The sequence below is a fragment of the Dothidotthia symphoricarpi genome (genome assembly GCF_010015815.1).
Source record: "Dothidotthia symphoricarpi CBS 119687 unplaced genomic scaffold P153scaffold_4, whole genome shotgun sequence".
Taxonomy (NCBI): Eukaryota; Fungi; Ascomycota; class Dothideomycetes; order Pleosporales; family Dothidotthiaceae; genus Dothidotthia; species Dothidotthia symphoricarpi.
The window spans coordinates 331,638-351,365 of NW_022985011.1; the positions used below are offsets into that span (position 1 = coordinate 331,638).

The 19,728-nt window shown below is 53.5% G+C and overlaps 9 protein-coding genes across 9 annotated transcripts; 3 read left to right on the top strand and 6 right to left on the bottom strand.

The window, feature by feature from the left end:
• Positions 1-2,123: 2,123 nt before the first annotated feature.
• Positions 2,124-3,676, bottom strand: P153DRAFT_283581 (uncharacterized protein; the record flags this gene model as incomplete). Its single annotated transcript, XM_033663271.1, has 5 exons — positions 2,124-2,248; positions 2,443-2,795; positions 2,893-2,986; positions 3,039-3,078; positions 3,128-3,676. 5 exons carry the CDS (start codon positions 3,674-3,676, stop codon positions 2,124-2,126), a joined length of 1,161 nt encoding a protein of 386 aa, XP_033526969.1.
• A 727-nt stretch (positions 3,677-4,403) lies between these two features.
• P153DRAFT_284284 (uncharacterized protein) lies at positions 4,404-5,499 on the bottom strand (the record flags this gene model as incomplete). The annotated part of the gene is made up of 3 exons (XM_033663319.1): positions 4,404-4,957; positions 5,023-5,400; positions 5,454-5,499. The coding sequence occupies 3 exons, from the start codon at positions 5,497-5,499 to the stop codon at positions 4,404-4,406; spliced, it is 978 nt and encodes a 325-aa protein (XP_033526970.1).
• Positions 5,500-5,727: 228 nt separating this feature from the next.
• P153DRAFT_363885 (uncharacterized protein) lies at positions 5,728-7,843 on the bottom strand. Its single transcript, XM_033667472.1, has one exon. The coding sequence runs from the start codon at positions 7,733-7,735 to the stop codon at positions 6,077-6,079; it is 1,659 nt and encodes a 552-aa protein (XP_033526971.1). The 5' UTR covers positions 7,736-7,843; the 3' UTR covers positions 5,728-6,076.
• Positions 7,844-8,061: 218 nt separating this feature from the next.
• Positions 8,062-8,848, top strand: P153DRAFT_283657 (uncharacterized protein; the record flags this gene model as incomplete). The annotated part of the gene is made up of 2 exons (XM_033663275.1): positions 8,062-8,557; positions 8,607-8,848. The coding sequence occupies 2 exons, from the start codon at positions 8,062-8,064 to the stop codon at positions 8,846-8,848; spliced, it is 738 nt and encodes a 245-aa protein (XP_033526972.1).
• Positions 8,849-9,357: 509 nt separating this feature from the next.
• On the top strand, positions 9,358-9,954 carry P153DRAFT_283788 (uncharacterized protein; the record flags this gene model as incomplete). The annotated part of the gene is made up of 2 exons (XM_033663280.1): positions 9,358-9,755; positions 9,816-9,954. The coding sequence occupies 2 exons, from the start codon at positions 9,358-9,360 to the stop codon at positions 9,952-9,954; spliced, it is 537 nt and encodes a 178-aa protein (XP_033526973.1).
• Positions 9,955-10,934: 980 nt separating this feature from the next.
• P153DRAFT_382210 (uncharacterized protein) lies at positions 10,935-12,798 on the bottom strand (the record flags this gene model as incomplete). Its single annotated transcript, XM_033670115.1, has 2 exons — positions 10,935-12,524; positions 12,574-12,798. The coding sequence occupies 2 exons, from the start codon at positions 12,796-12,798 to the stop codon at positions 10,935-10,937; spliced, it is 1,815 nt and encodes a 604-aa protein (XP_033526974.1).
• Positions 12,799-13,554: 756 nt separating this feature from the next.
• On the bottom strand, positions 13,555-15,284 carry P153DRAFT_363890 (uncharacterized protein). Its single transcript, XM_033667473.1, has one exon. The coding sequence runs from the start codon at positions 15,130-15,132 to the stop codon at positions 13,690-13,692; it is 1,443 nt and encodes a 480-aa protein (XP_033526975.1). The 5' UTR covers positions 15,133-15,284; the 3' UTR covers positions 13,555-13,689.
• An 807-nt stretch (positions 15,285-16,091) lies between these two features.
• Positions 16,092-17,582, bottom strand: P153DRAFT_354088 (zf-DHHC-domain-containing protein; the record flags this gene model as incomplete). The annotated part of the gene is made up of 3 exons (XM_033666485.1): positions 16,092-16,637; positions 16,715-17,183; positions 17,254-17,582. The coding sequence occupies 3 exons, from the start codon at positions 17,580-17,582 to the stop codon at positions 16,092-16,094; spliced, it is 1,344 nt and encodes a 447-aa protein (XP_033526976.1).
• A 59-nt stretch (positions 17,583-17,641) lies between these two features.
• P153DRAFT_332963 (glycosyltransferase family 22 protein) lies at positions 17,642-19,604 on the top strand (the record flags this gene model as incomplete). Its single annotated transcript, XM_033665536.1, has 3 exons — positions 17,642-18,076; positions 18,132-18,305; positions 18,355-19,604. The coding sequence occupies exons 1-3, from the start codon at positions 17,785-17,787 to the stop codon at positions 19,602-19,604; spliced, it is 1,716 nt and encodes a 571-aa protein (XP_033526977.1). The 5' UTR covers positions 17,642-17,784.
• Between the last annotated feature and the right edge of the window lie 124 nt (positions 19,605-19,728).

Here is a 19,728-nt window from a genome sequence, read left to right on the forward strand (position 1 = left end):
CGTCTTACTATCTGGCTGGCTGTGCTTATTGATCTCCATCTGTCCATGCTTGTATGTGTGTGCGTGATAGGGTGTGTTTGTGAAGAGTGTGCAGTGGGGAAGCAGTAGTAGAAGCATCAACATGACATGACATGGCATTACAGGACAGACCAGACACCACACTACACCGCACGACAAGACATCAAAGAGAACAAGATACGCAACAAGCACCCCATCGCGATCCGAAGTAACCGACCGGCCAACCCACCGGAAAACCACACCTTGTGGCTGAACATGCAAAACGCATGCCCATCTGCACGGGTACTTTTAATCCTGCACACGGGGCCTTGTAATTGGGCGCATAAAACGAAAAAGACGCATAGATTACCCAGGGTAGGGAATTAAATGGGGTTAATGCGTCCGTTGTTGTGCTACCACACCCCATTTCCCAACCGAACCAAACTAATCCCAGAGCACTGCTGTCGTACCACCCAGCCATCCATCCATAGCGTTCAGCGAGAAAGAAAGAAAACATGACAGCCTCGATCCGAGATCCGCCGCCTATCGGGGGGAAGAGTGGCTTGTTCTTGCTAGGTAATGCCCCCATGTGCACACGTATAGACAGACAGACGGCGCCATGTCGGTCCAAGCCTCAGCGGCGCGTACATTTCCACCTCACTGGCGAACACAGACATACTAGGAAAGCAACGTACGTAGTGATAATAGCCAGGATAGTGGTGGGGGTGGGCAGAGGGGAATGTATGACGCTGACAACGATGATGACGACGAGGGGGGTAAGGGCTCAAGCCATCCGCGCGAAAGAAACTCTCCGTGAAGGGAAAAAAGTAAACACACTACACTACACTACACTACACTACACATACGCAATACAATACAATACACCATCTCGTTCCCGTGTACCTACTGTGTAAGGCATGCCGCGCTCGCGTTAGTTCGCTGCAGCCAAGCAACAACGAGCCACACCCCGTCTGGGATAAGCATGGGGATAGGTTAGATCGTGTCGTGTGGGTGTAGGCTAGTGTGTGGCTATTTCGGGTTATATTTGTCTTTCCAGATCCTACCACGCGGTAAAAGTCAGCACGCGACGGGATTTTACAATGGAAAGAGAGGGTGTGGGGTGGATATCCAGTCAATCCAGTCCAGTCCAGTTCAGTCCAGTCCAGTTCAGTCCAGTCCAGTCCGGGAGAGATAGGGAAGATCCCAGATGCGGTTTCAAAAAAAAACCCCTCCCACGGGACGCAATGCTGTCGGCTTCTGCGTTTGGCGAGTTGGGGAACGTTCTCATGCACTTGCAATCGGCGCCGTAGCCGGTTGAATCTGAGCGCGTCCAAACAACGGCTCCCCCCCCTCCACCCCTCCCCCCTCCTTCACACAATCAAGCAAGCAAGCAATCAATCAGCCCATCTGACACTTCAGCTCCGTCATCGGTAAACAACCTCACTCGCACGCTACTATCGCGTCTCCGAAACAGAGACCAGCAACAGCGCGCCACGTGTACGCCTGTAAACCGGCTTGGGGGGATGGAGGGGGGGGAATGTGTATGGTGTGCGTGGAAGGAGCTAATGAAAATCCCGGCGCAACGGGACGGCATGACCGCAAGTCCAAACACGATCCGGCCCAGCGCCAGATTAGGCCAGCTGCACGAGAACGAGCGAGCGAGAGAGAGAAAGCATGGTGCGGTGGGGGGGAGGGGGGGGGAACGCGCAGGAAAACGTGACGAGTCCTGCTGCGGGTGAGGGCGAGGGCCGCACCCGGGTAAGCGACCAACATTCAAAACCGAGCGCGGAGAGCCAATCGATCGCGCTTGGCGTATGCGCGTCGAAAAACTGGTTGGCTGAGAGGAGCAGAAGTTTTTTCTTCTCGTTTGTCGGACGACTCTTCTGAGCTTGGTTTGGTTTGGTTCGGTGTTTGCCTTGCTTTGGTGTGTGTGTATTGTGGAATCATGTGCCGAGGGATGCGATGGGCATATGGCATGGCATGGGCATGGCGCGGATAATTTCGTTAAACGTGAAAGCAAGCTTCGTGCGTGTGTGCGTGTGCGTTGCACTTGTATCCCACGGAAATCGAGAGGATCTCCATACTGGCAAAAGATGGAATGCAAGATGGAAGGGAAATCGGTAGACTTACCAAGTGTTGCCTAGCGTCTTATTACCCTTTGACTCTGCGAGGCGCAAGAACTGCGCCGCTTTGAACTGCGAGGCGTAAGCATCCCGCATCAGCAGCCGAACCCGTACGTGAGAGAAAAATGCTGCCCAAACAATGAGGCGGTAGAGGGGGTATTCCTTGTCTCAGAACGCATTCCGCATGATAGGTCGTCGGTCTCGAACCTCCCGAGTTCACCGTTTGCGTAACCATTGCATGAAATGCTTATTACCAGGGCTCTCTCTCCCTCTCCCCTACCGATGAGTTTGCAAAATAACGGAGGTGCGCGCACACGTTCACTGGACAGCAAAAGAAAAGCAAGAAAGAAAGTACACGGCTGACGTACCTTGTCCTTCTTCGTGCCGAAGCCCTCGAGATAGCACCAAGCGACCTCGTTCATGGCATCCGTGTCTCCTAAATTAGCAGCAGTTTCGTAATACTGCTTCGCGGCAGCGGGATCTTTCTTGATACCCCAGCCGTTTCTAAAGCAGTTTGCCAACTCATACATGGCTAGGACGAGCTCGCCTTTCGCCGCGCCGCCTTTCTTCATGCCGGCTCCAAGGGCCAGCTTCTCAACCTCGGCGCTGTTGGAGGCTGCCAGCGAAAGGTAGTGCACGGCTTGTTCTTGGTGGGGCTCGCATCCCCAGGCGTGTCTGGCATACATGTTAGTGATGATGTGTTGGACGTGGCAAACGGCGAAGGTATGAATCGAGGAGGGGGTGGTGGTGTTGGGGGGACGGGAAGCATTACCGCAATGCGAGGCCGTAGAGGACTTGTGCCAGAGCGTTGTTTGCACCGTTGGGATCTGCTAGTCTTCCAAACAATGCCGTAGAAGCCTCGAGATCTGATGGCAACGATCAGCCTCATCCCCAAACTCACCCAGTAGACAAACTTACTCCCTTTTTCGTGCAGTCGAATAGCCTCCTGGATGTTCTCCTATTCACACTTCAGCACCTATCCAACTCTTCCCCTACAGTCCACATACCTCATCCGCAGGAGCACTGCTACTAGGTCTCCTCCCTGCTGTAGACATCGGATTCGTAATCTCAAGCCCAGGAGTCGGCGGCGCACTCGTCCCTTGATTCAAAGCACCGCCCGTAACCAAAGCCGTAGCCCTCTTTTCCCACTTTTCCTCATCTTCGAGCGTCCTTGCAACCCCGTCGCCCCCAACCTCTGGCAGATTATCCGGCACGTTGACCGAGGTGCTCGATCTGGTGCGACCAAAGTGTATGCGCTCCGCCTTCTTCTGCTTCCCATCGTCTGCGCCCGAGTGCGAGTGAGTGGATGCATTGCTATGTCGCCTGAACCTGCCAAACACGCCTTGTGGCTCTGGGGAGAGGAGAGGGGGCGCCTCGCGCGTGGGGTCGCCGGGGAAGCTGGGGGGCTCGATAGCCTCCTGTGTCGAGGTCGTGGTGCGGAGGAAAGTGAATTCGGGGGCAGGAGGAGCCAGCGTGGCGCCCCTTGGAGAAGTGGGCACGGCGCCCTCATCCCTAATCTTATCCTTCTTTTTCAACAGGTGCGAGAAGTTGGGCATCTTGGGCAATTGGGCGTCGCGTTGCGCGCGCGTGTGTGTCCAGGGGGACTTGTGGCTGAGGAAACGTCGCGACAACTCTACTACACACACAGCACGATTAATTGCTGCGCTGCTTGTGCTATTGAATTCTGAGCGTCGTCTTATATCTTCGAACACACTCAGCAAAGGTGTCTGGATGCATCAAGAATAGCTACCCTGGCGCGGTTTGTAGATCGTGCCAGTGAGAGGCACAAGAGACAAGGTCCAGGGCACACAGCCTCAACTCTGCCTCAGCCCCAGCCCACCGCGCCGTCGGAATTAGCAAAGCTGAGAACTGACAACTGCGCGTGCCCAAGATGTACTTGTCGGGTAGCGTGATCATCACATTTATTCAAGGAGAAGCTCGTATTCATAATTATTCTTTTCATTCTTTGGTACATGCTTGTGTGTTCTTTCTAAGCTCAAGAGCTGTATGTACCAGCAATGCTTCACAGGACAAAATATGGAGAGAAAGTTTTGACAGGAGAGCATCAAAAGGGTATCACCAAAAAGATCCCAATACGCACCATGACCCTGCCGTGAACTCCGAAACCTTTTGCAGTCAAGACACATTCTTGCAGAACAAACAAAGGACCTACCAGGTTGTAACACTGTGAAAACCGGAACTTGAACGCCAGCCGATGATTAGGTACAGAGCACGACGAAGACTGGGGTAGGAGAACATACATACGCAGCACCGAGGTGGTACTTATTCGTCAGCGTCAAGTGGAACAAAGTCCATCTGTTGAGTAAACTGATGGGGGGTGTGCGAGGCACTATTCTTGGAGTTCAGGAACCATTCCTCAGTTTCTGGAATGTCAACCACATCCTTTTCGGCATCATCCGACGGAGAAGATGGGCCTTCAGAGGAGCGGCGACTAGTTTTCCTCATCCGAGCGGCACGGTGAACGTGGCGCAACTGGCACTTGTCTCCAAAACGGCAGACGCCTTTGTTTGAGAAATCAGGACACTCATATGCATGAAAGTTGGCGCACTGGTCGCCTTTCTCGCAATAGCCCAGACGCCCAAAAGCCTCGCAAACCGAAGCAGCTGGATTGATACGAATGTGAGCAAAGCGGCAGTCATCGTTGTTGCAGTGTCCGTCTTGAAAATGGAGACATGTTGGCATGTTGTGTGGTGAGGGTTCATGGGACAGCGCGCAAAAGTTCCCCTTTGGACAACTGCCCTTGTAAAGCCACCGCTTGCAGAGAGCTTGTTTGTTCGGATCGTGGAGGTGTCGGCATCCATGACGAGAGCACACGCCTACACAAGCGTTAGACATGTATGAGGGAGGGGGACTGTTGGTTTCGGTGTTGCGTCGAGGATACCTGTAGATGTGAGAGCCGGGCAGAGGGTTTTGGTCTCGGTCTGCTGCTGGCTGCTCTGTTGTAAGTGAGTGTTGGCCACGGCTCCAGGAACGAGCCTGGACGGTTCTCCTTCTTTGGAAGGTACAGCAGAAGGATCGGGTTTGTTGAAGGTGACGGATCTGTTCTTGAACTTCTGGGCGACGTGTGGAGGCGGCGCACGTTGATACGGATGGTAAGAGTGCCCGCCGCCACTGTAGTTGGCCCCGCCACGCTTGGAAACAACAACAGGACGCTGGGAGGCATTGAATCCAAAGGCAGGACCGTGGCCAGAGTAAGTATTCGATTGTGTCTCGCCGGCCAGTCGCAACTCCTGCTCCTTCTTCATGCGTGCAATGTAGCCTGAGTGTACGTCGTCAACATCTTCCTTGTGTTAGACCTCCTCTTCCACATACTGGACAACTCTGCGCGGGCTCGTAGTCGCTCTTCGGGCGAAGTCATCGTGTTGATCTGCTCCAGTGTGTAAGGCGGTGGACCCGGTGGCGCCATGTTTGGGGTAGTTTTGAGCCGGAATCTAAGAACTACTCGTCTAGTGAGTCAGGGTTAGTTTTGTCTGAAGGAGGCGACCTTTGTTGGTGCAGCGCGCAAGTGGAAAAATGAGCGTAGTCAAGATCGCGGGGACACAAAGAATCCTATTGATTATCAACCGTGCGCGTCGACACGTGATTGGGACACAACAAGGTACAGTGGTGAAAGTTGGGCTGCCGATATCATTCACTATGCCAGGCTGCTAGGAGCAAGACTCGATACCCATTATAACATGTAGACAGCCGAAAAACATGTGGACAGAACCTTGGGAAGACTGTACATCTACAAGACTATGATTGATAGAATAACTCGACTAGAAAGTAACGCCTACCAAAACACCAGTTGCTGGTCCCCTCAGTTTCCGATGTCCATAGCCTAAACTCCACGCAATGCAAGAACTCCATTATGATAGTAGACTGACTCCTGAAATCGCGCAGACAGGATATGCGTGTCTCTCAAGCCCGAGGAAAACACATGGAAGACGTAATGCCTAATCGTCGGGATCCTCACCCAGCTGCTTGCGCTTGATGTCGCGATCCACTACCTGCTTGTCGATGGTGATCTGCATACGCTTCTTGAAGATGTGGTTGTTCTGCCGGTCGCGTGCTTCAATGCTCTGCTGGATGGCCCTGTCCAACTCGACAATCTCGGCTCGCAGCTGCTCTTTACGTGCTTCTTCAGCTGCTGCAGCTTCGTCGACTTCGTCATCCTCTGAGTCGGCATCGTCATCGTCGTCGTCGTCCTCTGCGGATGTAGCTGCTGCTGGGGTAGATGCTGCAGTATCTGTCTCAATTACAATGTTGCTGTTGTGACTGAGAGCGTGCATGGCGACATCGTGGGCGGTGGCTGCTGTCCCGACGTTGATAGTAACACTACCGCCATCACCAAACAAGGCATTGTTGTCGCTGCCACCGAACAGAGCATTCAAGTCCTCGGGATTGCCTTGTATCTCCATGTCGTCATCTTCCATGAACATCTGCTCGAGATCGACGGCGTCGACTTCTTCGACAGGCGTCTGTGCTATCTGTGAAGCGTTTGCCATCTCCTCGTCTTCCTCGTCTTCTTCGCTGGACTCTGCTTCACTCGACTCGTGGTCACTATCAACGAGATCATATTTCGAAGACTCGGCATTCTCGTCAGCTGCTAGCAGTTCGTTCATCTGCGTCTCAGCTCGTTCCACATCGAGATAGGATTTGCGGGGTCTGAAGCGTCGCTTGCGAGCCCAGCGCATGGGCGGCGTCAGGCCGTGAGGAAAGCGGTGGGAATCTGGGTCGACGTAGGATGGACGAGGGTACTTTTTCGCTTCGTCCTCGCTCTGGACTGGGCCCAGAACCAGAAGCATCTGGCACACGTCTGCTGTCTTGACCCAGTCCTTTTTGTTCCAGCTCTTCATCGACTCAATGACGCTGGGCAGCTCGACCATGGAAGCCGCGTAGCTGCGACCCTGTATGGTGACCATGGCGCGGCGGCCCTCGCGGTCGAAGAAGCGGAAGTAGACGCCTGGGCCGCCCTGTGTCATGCTCTTGCCGATCGTCTTCTCCTCGATGGACTTGCGCAGCACATCGCAGTCCGGGCCTGGCAGCATGCGCAGAACGAACTGCGACTCGATGGCTGGGTCGTCCTCTGCGTCTTCGGCCTCGCTGTCGTACCCCACGCCGAACGGCCTGACGGGCTTTCTCCCCGCGCCCTTGACCTTGAGCAGTGCGGTGCCCGATCTCTGGGGTGTTTTGGGCTTGATGGACAGCTTGATGGACTGGGTACGCACAGGGGGCAGTCGCGGGGCTGGCTGCTTGGGCTCAACGACGTCGTCCTCGTCCTCGTCCTCGTCCACCATGGCCAGGCTCTTTGCCGTGGGCTTCGGCTTGCGCTTTGCTGGCGGGTCGCCTTCCTCGCCATCCTCACGCGCCCTCTTCTTCGGGCCGAGTTTGGCTGCGGGCGGTGCGTTCCCGCCGTCGTCGAGCCTGGGCTTCTTGATGTATTTGCGCTTCTGCTTGAGCGCATCGCCGTTCTGGCTCTCGGCCGAGTCGACTGGCGACGGCCCCGAGGGCTTCAGCTTCAGCTTCAGGCCAGGCAGCCTGGGGGCGTCGTTCGGCGGGGACTGGGCAGGCGCGTCGACGGCGGCGCCGGGGGCTTTGAGCTTGATCTTCATTGTGCACGCGACGGGTGAGGATAGACGGTGGCAGGGAAACAGACGGCGGTTGGCGGTGGACGGTGCTGGGTATGCGCCTCCAGGCGCTGCATCCGTCGAGCTGCGCGGGCGATGTGAGAGAGCTGGCGTGAGTAAGGGAAGCTGCGAATGAGTGAGCGGCCTTGGCGTTCCGTGGTGAACGCGCCCCGAGCTCCTCAACTGCTTTCTGTCGCTTCCTCGACGGCTGGCTTCTCTCACTCCACTCGACGATGCGCTGTCTGCGCTCACCCTGACCACGCGACAACCACCGGGCCTCTGCAGCCAGCCCAGCATACGACCGCACCGCCATGTCCCAGCACGACCTGTTCCTCAACCTCCTGCGCCCGGCCGTCCTCCACATCCTGCGCGCGACGGGCTTCCACTATGGCAAGCCCTCGGCCGTCGACACCGTCGTCGATCTGACTGCCCGCTACCTGTCTCTGCTGGCCGAGCGCACCGCCTACAATGCCTTTTCCAACCACAACGACCTCACCCCCGACGTGACCGACGTGCGCATGGCCATGCAGGACTGCGGCCTGCTTGTGCCCACCATGACGGCCGGAGAAGAGCTGTGGAAGGAGATACTGCGCAAGCCGCTGGAAGACTACAATGCAGAAACAGGCGCGCGCGCAGACGAGGAGAAGCGACGCGACGCCGAGGACACGGCTGATGTCAACGAATTCATCGCCTGGGTCGAGGGCGAGCAGAACAAGGACATCAGGCGCATCGCAGGCACATACAAGCCTGTGGCCATAAACCCCACCGAGCAGCTCGACCAGCTGGAGATGGAGGACTACCTGAACAGTACGTCTTTCGCACCATGTCTCGAAACCACGCACTAACACTCGTCCAGCCCTGATGAAGAAGCACAGCAAGACCGGCGTCGAGTCTCGCTTCCAGGGAACTGTGCTCGGTGTCCCCGCAGAGCCCAAAACGATCAAGATCGAAGGAGGCGGCCCAGACTCGATTGAAGAATGGTGTCGCAAAACACGCGAACAAGCAGCCAAAGCCGCCGAATCAAAACGAGAGAACGACGCGACGAACCACGTCAAAACGAAAGAATCTACAGAAGACATAGTCATGGAGACGGAGTAATACCCAGTGTGCATTTGTCAAAGCATAGCGAAGGCGTTCTGGTCATGGTCGTGGTCATTTTTAGGCGTCGCGGTCCAACTTCAAGGCCAACGAATCTAGCATTTTTACTATCAATCAACGAATCAATTCCAGGCTTTTCGGTATCTAGCTGAGTGTAGGGAAGCACCCGGCTTATGAGATACTTGAATACACGAGGCAGGTTGCTTTTGTCTTTTACTCACTCCACGTCGTCACCTATCTTGTCCATCTACATTCCACATCGTCAGGACTAGCTAGTCGCGTTCTCACATGATGAGAGAGCAAAGGTGGGGCAAGTCGAATAAACATGACGGCCATACCCCACCTACGTCATCCCATCGAAATATCCCATAGCACGCCGACGAGGAAACTCAACTCCACACATCTCACGACTTTCCCTCGCCCTCTTCCAACCACTACACAACCCAATCGCCTCGACCATCCCTTACCCACACAACCCCACCACCAAAACACCCCAACCACCACCCACAATGTCCGGCCTCGACCCCCAAGGCCCCTCCCAACCCACCCTCAACCAAGCCTACACCACGCCCGGCAACCCCGCGAGCAAAGACCCCACGGAAAAATCCGAATCCGAGTTCAACGCCAGCGACAACAGCGCCATAGTCGACAAGCGCGTCCCCACCAAGCAAGCCAGCGACGCGCAAGGCGAGGCAAACTCCAAAGCGCCCGGCGGCGGCATCCACGGCGCGCCCGCAGGCGAGGAGGCAAAGGGCAAGACGCACGAAGATGTAGGCCGCCACAACGAGCTCGACGGCGAGCAGATGGCTGCCCCCGGGGAGGGACGGGTGGCGGACGCGGTTGCGAAGGGGGGGAAGGGGATGGGCGGGGGTGGTGCTGAGCCGGATTTGGCTAGTGATTTGGATAGGTGAGTGGTCTTTATGACTGGGTATGGGGGGGTGTGGTGATAGGTGCTAATGTTTTACAGGAAGAAGGCTGAGCAGGCGGAGGCTAGAGAGGCGGTTAAGCAGTCGAGGAGTGATGCGCAGGATGGTGGGGCGTTGGGACAGCAGGGTGGTCCTGCGCATCTTATTGGTAATGCGCAGGATGATGGCTACTCTAAGTAGGATCCTACAAGCTGTGAGGTGGAGGAGGATGTATACATACTTGGTTGAATCACGCAAATACACACATATACATGTGTATACTCGGCAGCTGTGAGACGATCCGCAAAATAAGAATGGATGAAGTTGATAAATCGCAGGGAAGAACAAGGATGCTTGTTGATGGCTTCTATCTGCTGCAGTCTGCCACTCACTCATTCTCTTCCCACTCGGTGCCCGGACTGAACTGAATTGCCTAGACTTGTCTTCTCCGTGTACGTATGTGCAAAGCTATATCATATCACATCGACACGGCGCTCACTCACGTACCAACTCACAAGCTGTCTGTATATCTATACCTGTATGTGTGTGTATGTATCCCACCCACCAGTGTACCATACCGTGCCATGCCATGCTCCACTATAGAACAAACCAAGCACAGAAAAAGAAAAGAGAAGAGAGAAAAAGGGGAGAGCGTCTTGTCCTATGTTGTGCCAAACTGGCTCGATGGACCAAGCCTTTACATACAAGGCAGACCGCGGTGATGGTGAGCGTAGTCCATGTAACTGATGAACAAGCTAGGCAAGGGTAGATGTAATGACGCGAAGGAATGATCACATGAAACCAGCAAGAGCAAGAAAGTAAACAATGGATAGTAATATTCATAATGCATATACTAACGTTGTACGTAGACAAGGATGACTACATCTAGTGTCGATGCAAGGAAAAGCATACCCCATCACAGTGACGGTGCGTCGCAGAAGTAAAAGCGATGATACATGATGATGACGACGATGATGTACGGTAAGAAACGCCTTGACTGCCTGCCCATAGGACACGTCCGCCAAACCCAACGCCAAACCAATAAAGCCAAAAAAGCACAAAAACACCACGATGCGGTCCTACCTCAACCAAGCATGGTTGGTGGTCACGATCATCGAAACCCCATTCCCTAACCGACGAGTATACAAGATAAGAAACGAAAGGAATGAATATATATGCCTTCATTGCGGCATATACGAAGCGTCGAATTGAAAGTTGTTGGCGTCGTTCAGCTCGTAGGCGGCGAACGCATTGGCGTCGTACATCATTTCACTCGCATTTAAGTCTAGGCCGAAGTCGATGTACGGCTGGTTGATGGGGGGTTGAATCTCCATCACGTCGGGCGCTTGTTGTTGCTGCTGCTGCGACGACGACGAAGCGTACGAGTGCATGTCATAAGAGGAGGGCTCGGGAGCGCTGTCTGATGCGCTCTCGGGCGATTGAGGGGTGCGCTTGTTGTCGACTTCCACCTCTTTGATCCAGTTTTGCTTGAGGTATTCCATGGGGGGGTGGTCTCCGCCACCGATGCCCCCGCGCTTCTCGTCGTTCTTGCCCTTCCTTCCGCGCTTGCGGGGGTGGAAGTGCGCACGGCGCAAGTGCGCGGCTGCGTTGTAGTACGCGCCGTATACCTTCTTGCCGCGGCAGTGTTTACAGTTGGCAAGGAACTTCTTGTCCGAGGAGAAGTCGACACAGATGTAGCCCTTGCGTCTAGAGCTATGGGCGCGCGCAATGTGGCGGTCGAGCTCATGCGTTCCGCGAAAGCCGTTGGGCCGTTCGTCGCAATACACGCACTTGATTTTGGGATGGCTGGGTCGGACGTACGCCGTCTTAGTGAGGATACCGACAGTCTTGGACGATCCGTCCGAGGACTGTATCCGCGCCATCTGAGCATTGGATGACGCGAACGTGGTCTCGTCGTTGTTACTTGGGATTGCCTTTGGGGCAATCTTGCGAGAGGCTGCTTGCGCGTTGATCTCTCGTTCGCGTTGCGATTGGCGGGAGCAACTCGAGGACGGTACTGAAACGTCGCTCGCGTTGCCCTCGCTCGATGTTGTCGAAGCTGACCTCCGCATATCCTCCGCCAGGTACAGCTCGTTCTGAGAAGAGGCAAGTCCTTGCGCACTTGCAGAAACAGATGGTACAGTGGAAAGGAAAATTTCACTGGCAGGGCCAGTGAAAGGAAAGAAAGAAGAACCATCAACGCAGGCGCTGATGGTTTCTGACTCGCAAGGAAAAGAAAGAGAGCTATCCTCAGAGAGGATAGGTAACATTGAAGATGAAGACTGAGCACGTAACATGGAAACAGCTGAGAAATTGGGGGTGTAACTACCCTGACGACTCATAGGGTTACTTGTCTGAGTAACAGGCGTCGTCAGAGCAGTTGACGGTGTGCTGGGGGAGATGGAGCCATCCGAAGATGTGCCCCATCCGGGTGTCAGTTGAACTTGAAGCTGTTGTGACTGCTGGGGAAGGGCAAGGGGAAGGAGAGGTGAGCTTCTCTGCTCGATGCAGTTGTCGATGTATTCAGCAGGACTGTACTCAACCATGCTGCCAGTAGGGAAGGCTGTGACGTCGGCGATGGGCTGGAGGTTCGACATTCTCCGCATCGAGGATCCCGAGAAGAGAGCGTAGTCGGTTACAGGCTCCTGTTGCCAGGCAGGGAACGACGTCGCTGATCGCTGGAGGTTGCTGTCATCCCAAGAAGCGGTTGAGGCGGAGACTCCCATAGTGGGGGCGGAACGGGTGCGATCCATGGTACCGATGTTGGACATCTAGCTAGAGTTAGAACGGATAGACGCGTACCAAACTTGGAGTCCATACTGGGAACTGCGTTAAACTCGACGCGTTGTAGGGCATTGACCGTGGTATTTGGCATGCCAACGAAGCTTGTGCGTTGTTGTATGCATTGTCGGTTGCAGATGCGGCCTGGAAGCTGAAGTCTTGTTGCTCCCCGGAGAGATGAACATTGCCACTCCAGAGGTCCTGCTGGGCCTGTTCGAGCGTGTAGGGATAGGCATTATCACCATAGGGTAAAGCCATATCCATGGTATTGTGTGGTTTGAGAGTAAGAATAGTGATGCTCAAGGTGGCTAACTGCACGATGATGGTGATTAGCAACGATGGTCGAGAGATCTGCCTGTTGTGGTAGGGAGATCTTACAATGATATGTGGATGATTGTCAGGATTGTCAGGATTGTCAAGAGTGTGGGGAAGAAGACGAATGGAAGACGTTTGGAATGTCAAGGCAAGCAATAGGTGAGAAAGGGGCGGGTCAAGATGGGGAGAGTCTGGCTTTTGATGATGGACGATGCGCTGGCGTTTCGGAGGACCTCTGACGACTGCGGCCCGCGTTGAGCGACAGGGCAAGGGGGCCAAGACGAGGTGAACAGGGCAATCCACGTTGTTGATCGTTGTCTTTCGTCCGATATTTGATTGGATGGCGCGTGGCGCGTGTGGCTGTGATTCGCTGCCTCACTTTTGTTCGGAAGTGCATGCGTCTAGCTCACTATTCTTGGCAACGATCGACCCTATCGTCAGCTCACACCTCGACAGAGGGCAACAAGTTTCTGCACCCTCCTGGATCTGGCACAATTTGCTGTCAGCGGCACGGTGTTGGCGTCCACTTGTTTTTCGTCATTCATCCCCAGTGGCTCTCCGCAAGGCAGAAAGCAGGCAAGAGATCAACGTGTTCTAGACCACGATCGCAATCGAACAACGCCCTCCTGCCGTTACAATATCGCACACGTCCAATTGCTTTCCACCGGAGGAGTCACATCACAGTCGAACAACTTCTGGTGTATCGCAGATTGCCTAAAATGGTAATTTCCGGCTCTGGTCGGACCTCTACTATGGAAATGACGTCTTACGAAGCTCTCGTTTCTCCGAGTTTCACCCAAGATATTTCCCAGTCTATCACAACAATCTCGTCTATCCTGCCTAGCTTCCAGCGCTTTTGAGAAAGGCTGAGCCAGGAATACCCGGCGTCAACAACCTTATCCACTTTAGGCGCTTGCCTATTGGCGTCCCAGCACGGGGCAGCGAAGCGCTGGACGATGCCGATGAGAAAGAGAACCTGGAGGGTATGCGCGTGAGACCTGTCATCTCACAACCGCTTTGAGCACTCCGAGGACTTGGAGGACTCGGAGGACTCAAGGGACTTCGAAGCACTGGCTCCATGATGCTCACGATGCTGGTACATTTGGACCATGCAGACGATCGCTGTTTACTTTCTTCGTCTACCCAGTATTTGTCCAGGGAATCGTCTGATGTTTCGTCAATCACCCCCAAGTCCGCAAAAAACGTCACGATCCCATCGGCTGTCATCAAGTCGGAGAAGCGTTTCGCTTTGGGCTCCGGACCGCTGTCAAACACGTCCATCGTTGCGACAGAATCCTTCCGAAGCAACATAGAGTGCTTCTCAAGAACGACAGGGCCAGGTAGATAGAGTCTGCTCTGCTCCCCTGTATATGCGCCGACTACATCGTCATTGCATTGTAACGTTTCGGGATGTAGTGTATCAGGTTGCTTAGGGTGCAACGACGTCTGTGGTAAACTTTGTATCGACAAACTTCCACTAGACCGCGGACAAGGAGGTATGCCTGGGAAACCCGGCGCAGACACACCATACAGCTCTCGCGGTGTATTCGTCATCGAGATTGGCGACTCGAAATATCTCCTCGCTTGGAAATCCACAAAACTCGTATCCAACATCGTTAACTTCTTACGTCTGAGCGCTTTTCGCACCCTGTCTTTTTCAGAGATTGAGCTCAACGGTTGTAAGGTACTCCACATCTGAGCAGTGGTCTCACACTCGCTTGTGTGTGGCGGTTGGGGCAATGGCTTCTGTGGTTCGGACTTCATTCCCTCAAGAGCACCATTGGCCACCAAGAAACTCTCCACATCGCTCTGCCGATGTGTGGTCCTCCTCCTGACAGTTTTTGATCGGCCTAGTCCCGCACTGAGGGCTCGTCGCGGTGGTTGCGCTGCAAAGTCCAGCAGACATGGTGCACCTGGTGGAGCCGTGGCTGCCTTCTTTCCTGGCCGGGGGATCTCGCTCGTCGGTCCCAGATCGCTCCAGTATCTTGTATGCCGTTGTACGCGATTGCTCGAGGGTGATATGGCTTTGATACCCAGTTTTTCTGCCGCTTCTTGCTCCACATGGATCCGTAACGGCAACGACTTCGCTGGGCTTTGTGCCGTCGGAGTCAAACCTGAATCGTCATCGCCACCAGAAGACGAAGATTCGCTGCTCGGGAACGTCCAAAACCCGTCCAACACTCCGCCGATATCACTAATTTCGCTCGTCGGTCGACCTGCAAAGTTTGGCGTCGGGAGAAGTTCGTAGGGTATATCATAGTAGTCTTCCGCCTTGCACTCCATCTTGACTATCGACCATGAAAATTTGTTGCAAAGTCCCAAGTATAAACGACTCGGTGGCTCGCCGGAGAGAGGTAGACGTGATGAAGTACACATACACACGCACATGTTTCTTTGTCCCCATGGCAGCAGCCCAGGCATGCGGTTTCCAGCACCGAATACAGCATCGCGGCAGTGTATTTCCGCATACCCAAGTCCCCAACAAAGAAGAATAGGTCGCGTGGCTTAGACTAACTAACCGGCATGGGCCCTTGGTCAATAGTTGGTCAGGCAGGGTTGTAAAACGTCCCCAAGCAGTACGACATTCTAGTACGACATTCTAGTACGACATTTCTGGCTTGGGTATTGCTTGGAGGTCATGAGTGATTGGAAACGGAATGCTGGAACGTTTATTCAGCCCCATTTTTGATGGTGGGGGGCAGTGTTTTTAGAATGCGTGCATGCTATGAGCGTTTCGGTGCTCCCCTTGCATGAGGGGGGTGGAGAGCCGCACAGCCCCCCTCCCCAACGTACAACCTTGAGTGTTGATGATACTTGGTTGGATATGAACGTACGTAGGTACTATGGCTTTTGATAGTATAGACTTGGATTGTATTGCTATATGTATATTTTCGTCGTCTACATTGCTGCTTTTGACAACTCTGCCTTTACTATCCTGTCTAATTTCAATGTGTACTTTTGTCCACTGTCAGTGCGATCACCATCCCCCTTGTTGTGCATCAAAACGGCTTGTCATCGGATTGTGCGGTGGAATGACGTCGAGAATGGGCTGTCGGAGCGATGCTGTAAGACGACTCCATTCCATGCGCATCAATCGGTAGCCGTTTCCGCCTGAGCAATTGCAAGTTGTTCTGAAGATCTAGCCACGACAACAGACATAGGTATCCCGAATTTTGAATTCTCCAGCAATCTTGCGTCCTCGAGACGTTTGAGTTGTTCCCCATACAACCACTCGCTTTGCACTATGAATAGCCATACGCTGGCGTGGACGTTGATGCCAGTTTCCTCCTAGCAATCAACTCGCTGAGCGGAATCTCATCCTCCTGCTCATCGTAAAACTCCACATCCTCGTCGACACCGAAATCTTTCAATCGCTCACCCTCGGAATTGCGCCATCCTTCCTCGCCTTCGCCGTCGACGTACTTCTTCCTCACTTCATCTTCGACTTCGCTATCGTCCGCGTATTCATCAACGCCGTAGTACTCGTCTACATCATTGCTCTTCTCCCTAGATAGCGTTGCTTCTATGCGTTCCACGAAAGGTTTTCGTCTCCTCACTACGTCGTCTGCTTGCCGTGCTTTGAAAGCCGCGACGGTGTCAGCAGCTGAGAGACTGGAGTCCTGGTACGTGAACGCGTCGGCATTGACTGCTGTAGCGTGGCGGCGGTAGGAGCGGTCAGGATCTGGGGGCGGCCAGGTAGTAGATGCGTCTTCAAACCCGTTTACTGGGAAGGAGAGGGCGGATGAGATGGTAGGTGTGGGGCAGAGAGGGTTCAACCACATAATCGGCTGCTTTGGTTAGATTTATGGCTATTAACAACATTCGTAGGAGAAATATAGCAAAGGAGCTGAGGAAACGAGCTTACGTTTGCAGTCCCCATGCCTTGTACTATGTTACTTAGTATACCGACGTCGTAGGGAAATTCTTGTTTCTTGATGTACACTTGCGCGCCATCTGGTCCCTCCAGAAACCCCCCGAAATGCCGGGCGCGGCGTACAAGGGTGCGGTGTCGTTCGATCTCCCAACCCTCAATTGTCGTTGTGTTGACGGCTAGAGCCCATATATTCCTGATCAGCAGGACGGCGATTGCAAATAACGTGATGGAATTTGCCATCAAGGTGACAAAAAGGTGCGCAACTTGGAATATATTGGGACCCAGATAAGAGGGTAGATCCCGGGCGCTCCAAACGTATGAAATTCGGACGAAGAGGAAGTATTCGAGTAGCGAAAGACCAAGAGTGGTGTATAAGAGAAAGCGTAGGAAATGCGGAAAAGTAGTGTGGGAAACGCAATTGGCGGTCCAGGGACAATGGTGATCCATTTTTGGGATGCATCTGTACATCTTCATCAGCATGAGATTCAACAAAGCCCAAATATAATGGATAGGAAGAAAACCCATCACACCTTTTGCACTCTTTACAATGATGCGCCCTCGGAGGCTTCGCAGCATCGCATCTCCGACACCATTTCTTACTCTTTCCAACACCCTCTCCGCTCTTACTCTGCTTCCCATTCTCTTCCTCTTTAGCCCAGTCTTTTGGTATAGTGCCAGGATCTACGAAAACCGATTTCGTGTATGTGATGAAGATCAACACTAGGAGTACATTGGAGATGATGAGCTCGTTCTTGCTCAAGGGTCCAGGCTCGAGGTACATCAACATCCATTGTGACGGGTAGCCGAGGAAAAGTATCAAAGCGTAAACGAAGGGGACGGCTAATTCCGAAATCTCCATGTTGCAGAGATGTGATTTGGGAGGGAAGGGTGATGGGGTTGAGATGGCAGATGGGTCGGAGCAGAGGACACGTGATTGGCTGACTGACGTATGGGAGCTCCACACGGGGACTTCTCTCAACTGTTGTTTCATCGTCGACAACACCGTCATCCCACCATCTCAGTGGTTTAGGGCTCCAAAGTCCGTTGAAACTGTAAAAGCTATGCCTTTCCTTGCGTGGCCTTTCTACCTCCTCATCCCAACATTCATTCTCGTCCATCTTTTCGTCTCGCCGTACACGAAAGTCGAGGAATCGTTCAATATTCAGGCAATTCACGATATCTTGATCCACGGCATTCCGACAGAGAACTATGATCAATTTCTTACCGCAAACTATGATCATGTCTCGTTTCCTGGAAGCGTGCCGAGAACGTTTGCTGGAGCCTTGGTTTTGAGTGGACTGTCGAGACCTTGGGTTGGCCTGTTCAGTTCCACTGCTCAATTGCAGCTACTAGGTAGGTAGCACGAAGATGAAGGAATCCGAGTTTGGTACTAATGATGTAAAACTAGTTCGAGGTGTGCTTGGTCTACTCAACGCAGCGGCCCTCATTGCCTTTGGCAGAAGCGTACAGACGGCCTTCGGGACGAGTGCGGGCATTTGGTATGCTCTGTTCCAGGCGAGCCAGTTTCATGTCATTTACTACGCATCACGAACGCTGCCAAATATGTTTGCTTTTATCTTCAGTAAGTAGAAGAGATTGTGTAAGGAAACTCATCAAATGTTGACTGTGAGGAGGTAATCTTGCGTTACGGAGTCTCCTCAACGCGTATGCGCTTCCCTGGAATGACCGGAAAGGGTACCGTTTGGGTCTATATCTACTAACCATTGCCGGCATCGTTTTTCGCTCTGAGCTTGCTATTCTAGTCGGCACCATTACAACTTACCTATTTCTGACGCGGGGAATCTCCATTACAAGGATCATCATTCCAGCAGGACTTGGAGGTGTGGTCATCGGGTTGCTTTGTACCGTACCACTGGACTCCTTCTTCTGGCAGTCTTTTCCACTATGGCCTGAATGGACTGGGTTCTATTACAACACCGTTCTAGGACATTCGGCGGACTGGGGTGTGTCACCATGGCATTACTACTTCCTGAACGCACTGCCGCGACTACTTCTGAACCCGGCAACATATCTACTCTGTATACCAGTTGCTCTTCTCAATGTAGCAACTCGAAGACGAAGCCTAGATCTGCTCGTCCCTATGCTGACCTTCATTGGACTGTACAGCTTCCTTCCACACAAGGAATGGCGCTTCATCATCTATGTGATTCCTGGCTTTACAGGTATCGCCGCGGCTGGAGCATCCTGGATCTGGACTAGAAGAGGGAAGTCGCTCGTCTACGCTGTTCTCAGTCTTGCCCTTGTAGGATCAGTCTTGGTCTCTTTTGCCGCCTCCACCGCAATCCTTGCCATCTCTAGTTTGAACTACCCCGGAGGCGAGGCACTTGGTGTGCTCCATCATGGGTTCTACCACCCATCAAACCAGCAATTCAACGTCCATTTTGGCAACCTCGCATGTCAGACAGGTGTTACACGTTTCCTCGAGAGCCACAGGGGATCGCAAACAGTGCTTGATGTGTTAGAAGCACAGTCTACTATTCAGAAGAGGACCTGGGTGTATGACAAGACTGAAGACCCGTCGGCCCTCCTGGATCCAATGTTCTGGACCAAATTTGACTATGTCCTCGCGGAGAGCCCGGAAACGGTTATAGGGAGTTGGGAAGTAGCCCACGTTGTGTACGGGTTTGGGGGAGTAAAGTTGCTGAAGCCTGGGCAGGAGAGTGGCTCGCCAGTTGAGCCACTGTATGGTGATGATAGCAGACGGGTGAGGATGGGCGAGGACTGGACCTCAGAGGTTGCAAAGGCCTGGCATTACTTGGAAGGGCTGCTGAGAAACCAGGTGCTGCGCGGGTATTGGGTCGAGGTGCGGATGGAGCCCAAGATCCGCATTCTGTTCAACCAGATGAAGCATACACTGTAGATAGCAAGAATTTATTTCAAGTTGATCCACGAGATTTTCAAGTGGTGGTTCGAGATCACGTGCCATAGCTGCCTGCACGGATCGTCAAAGCTTCTAAAAGTTCGAGTGCGGCGACCAGTGTCCA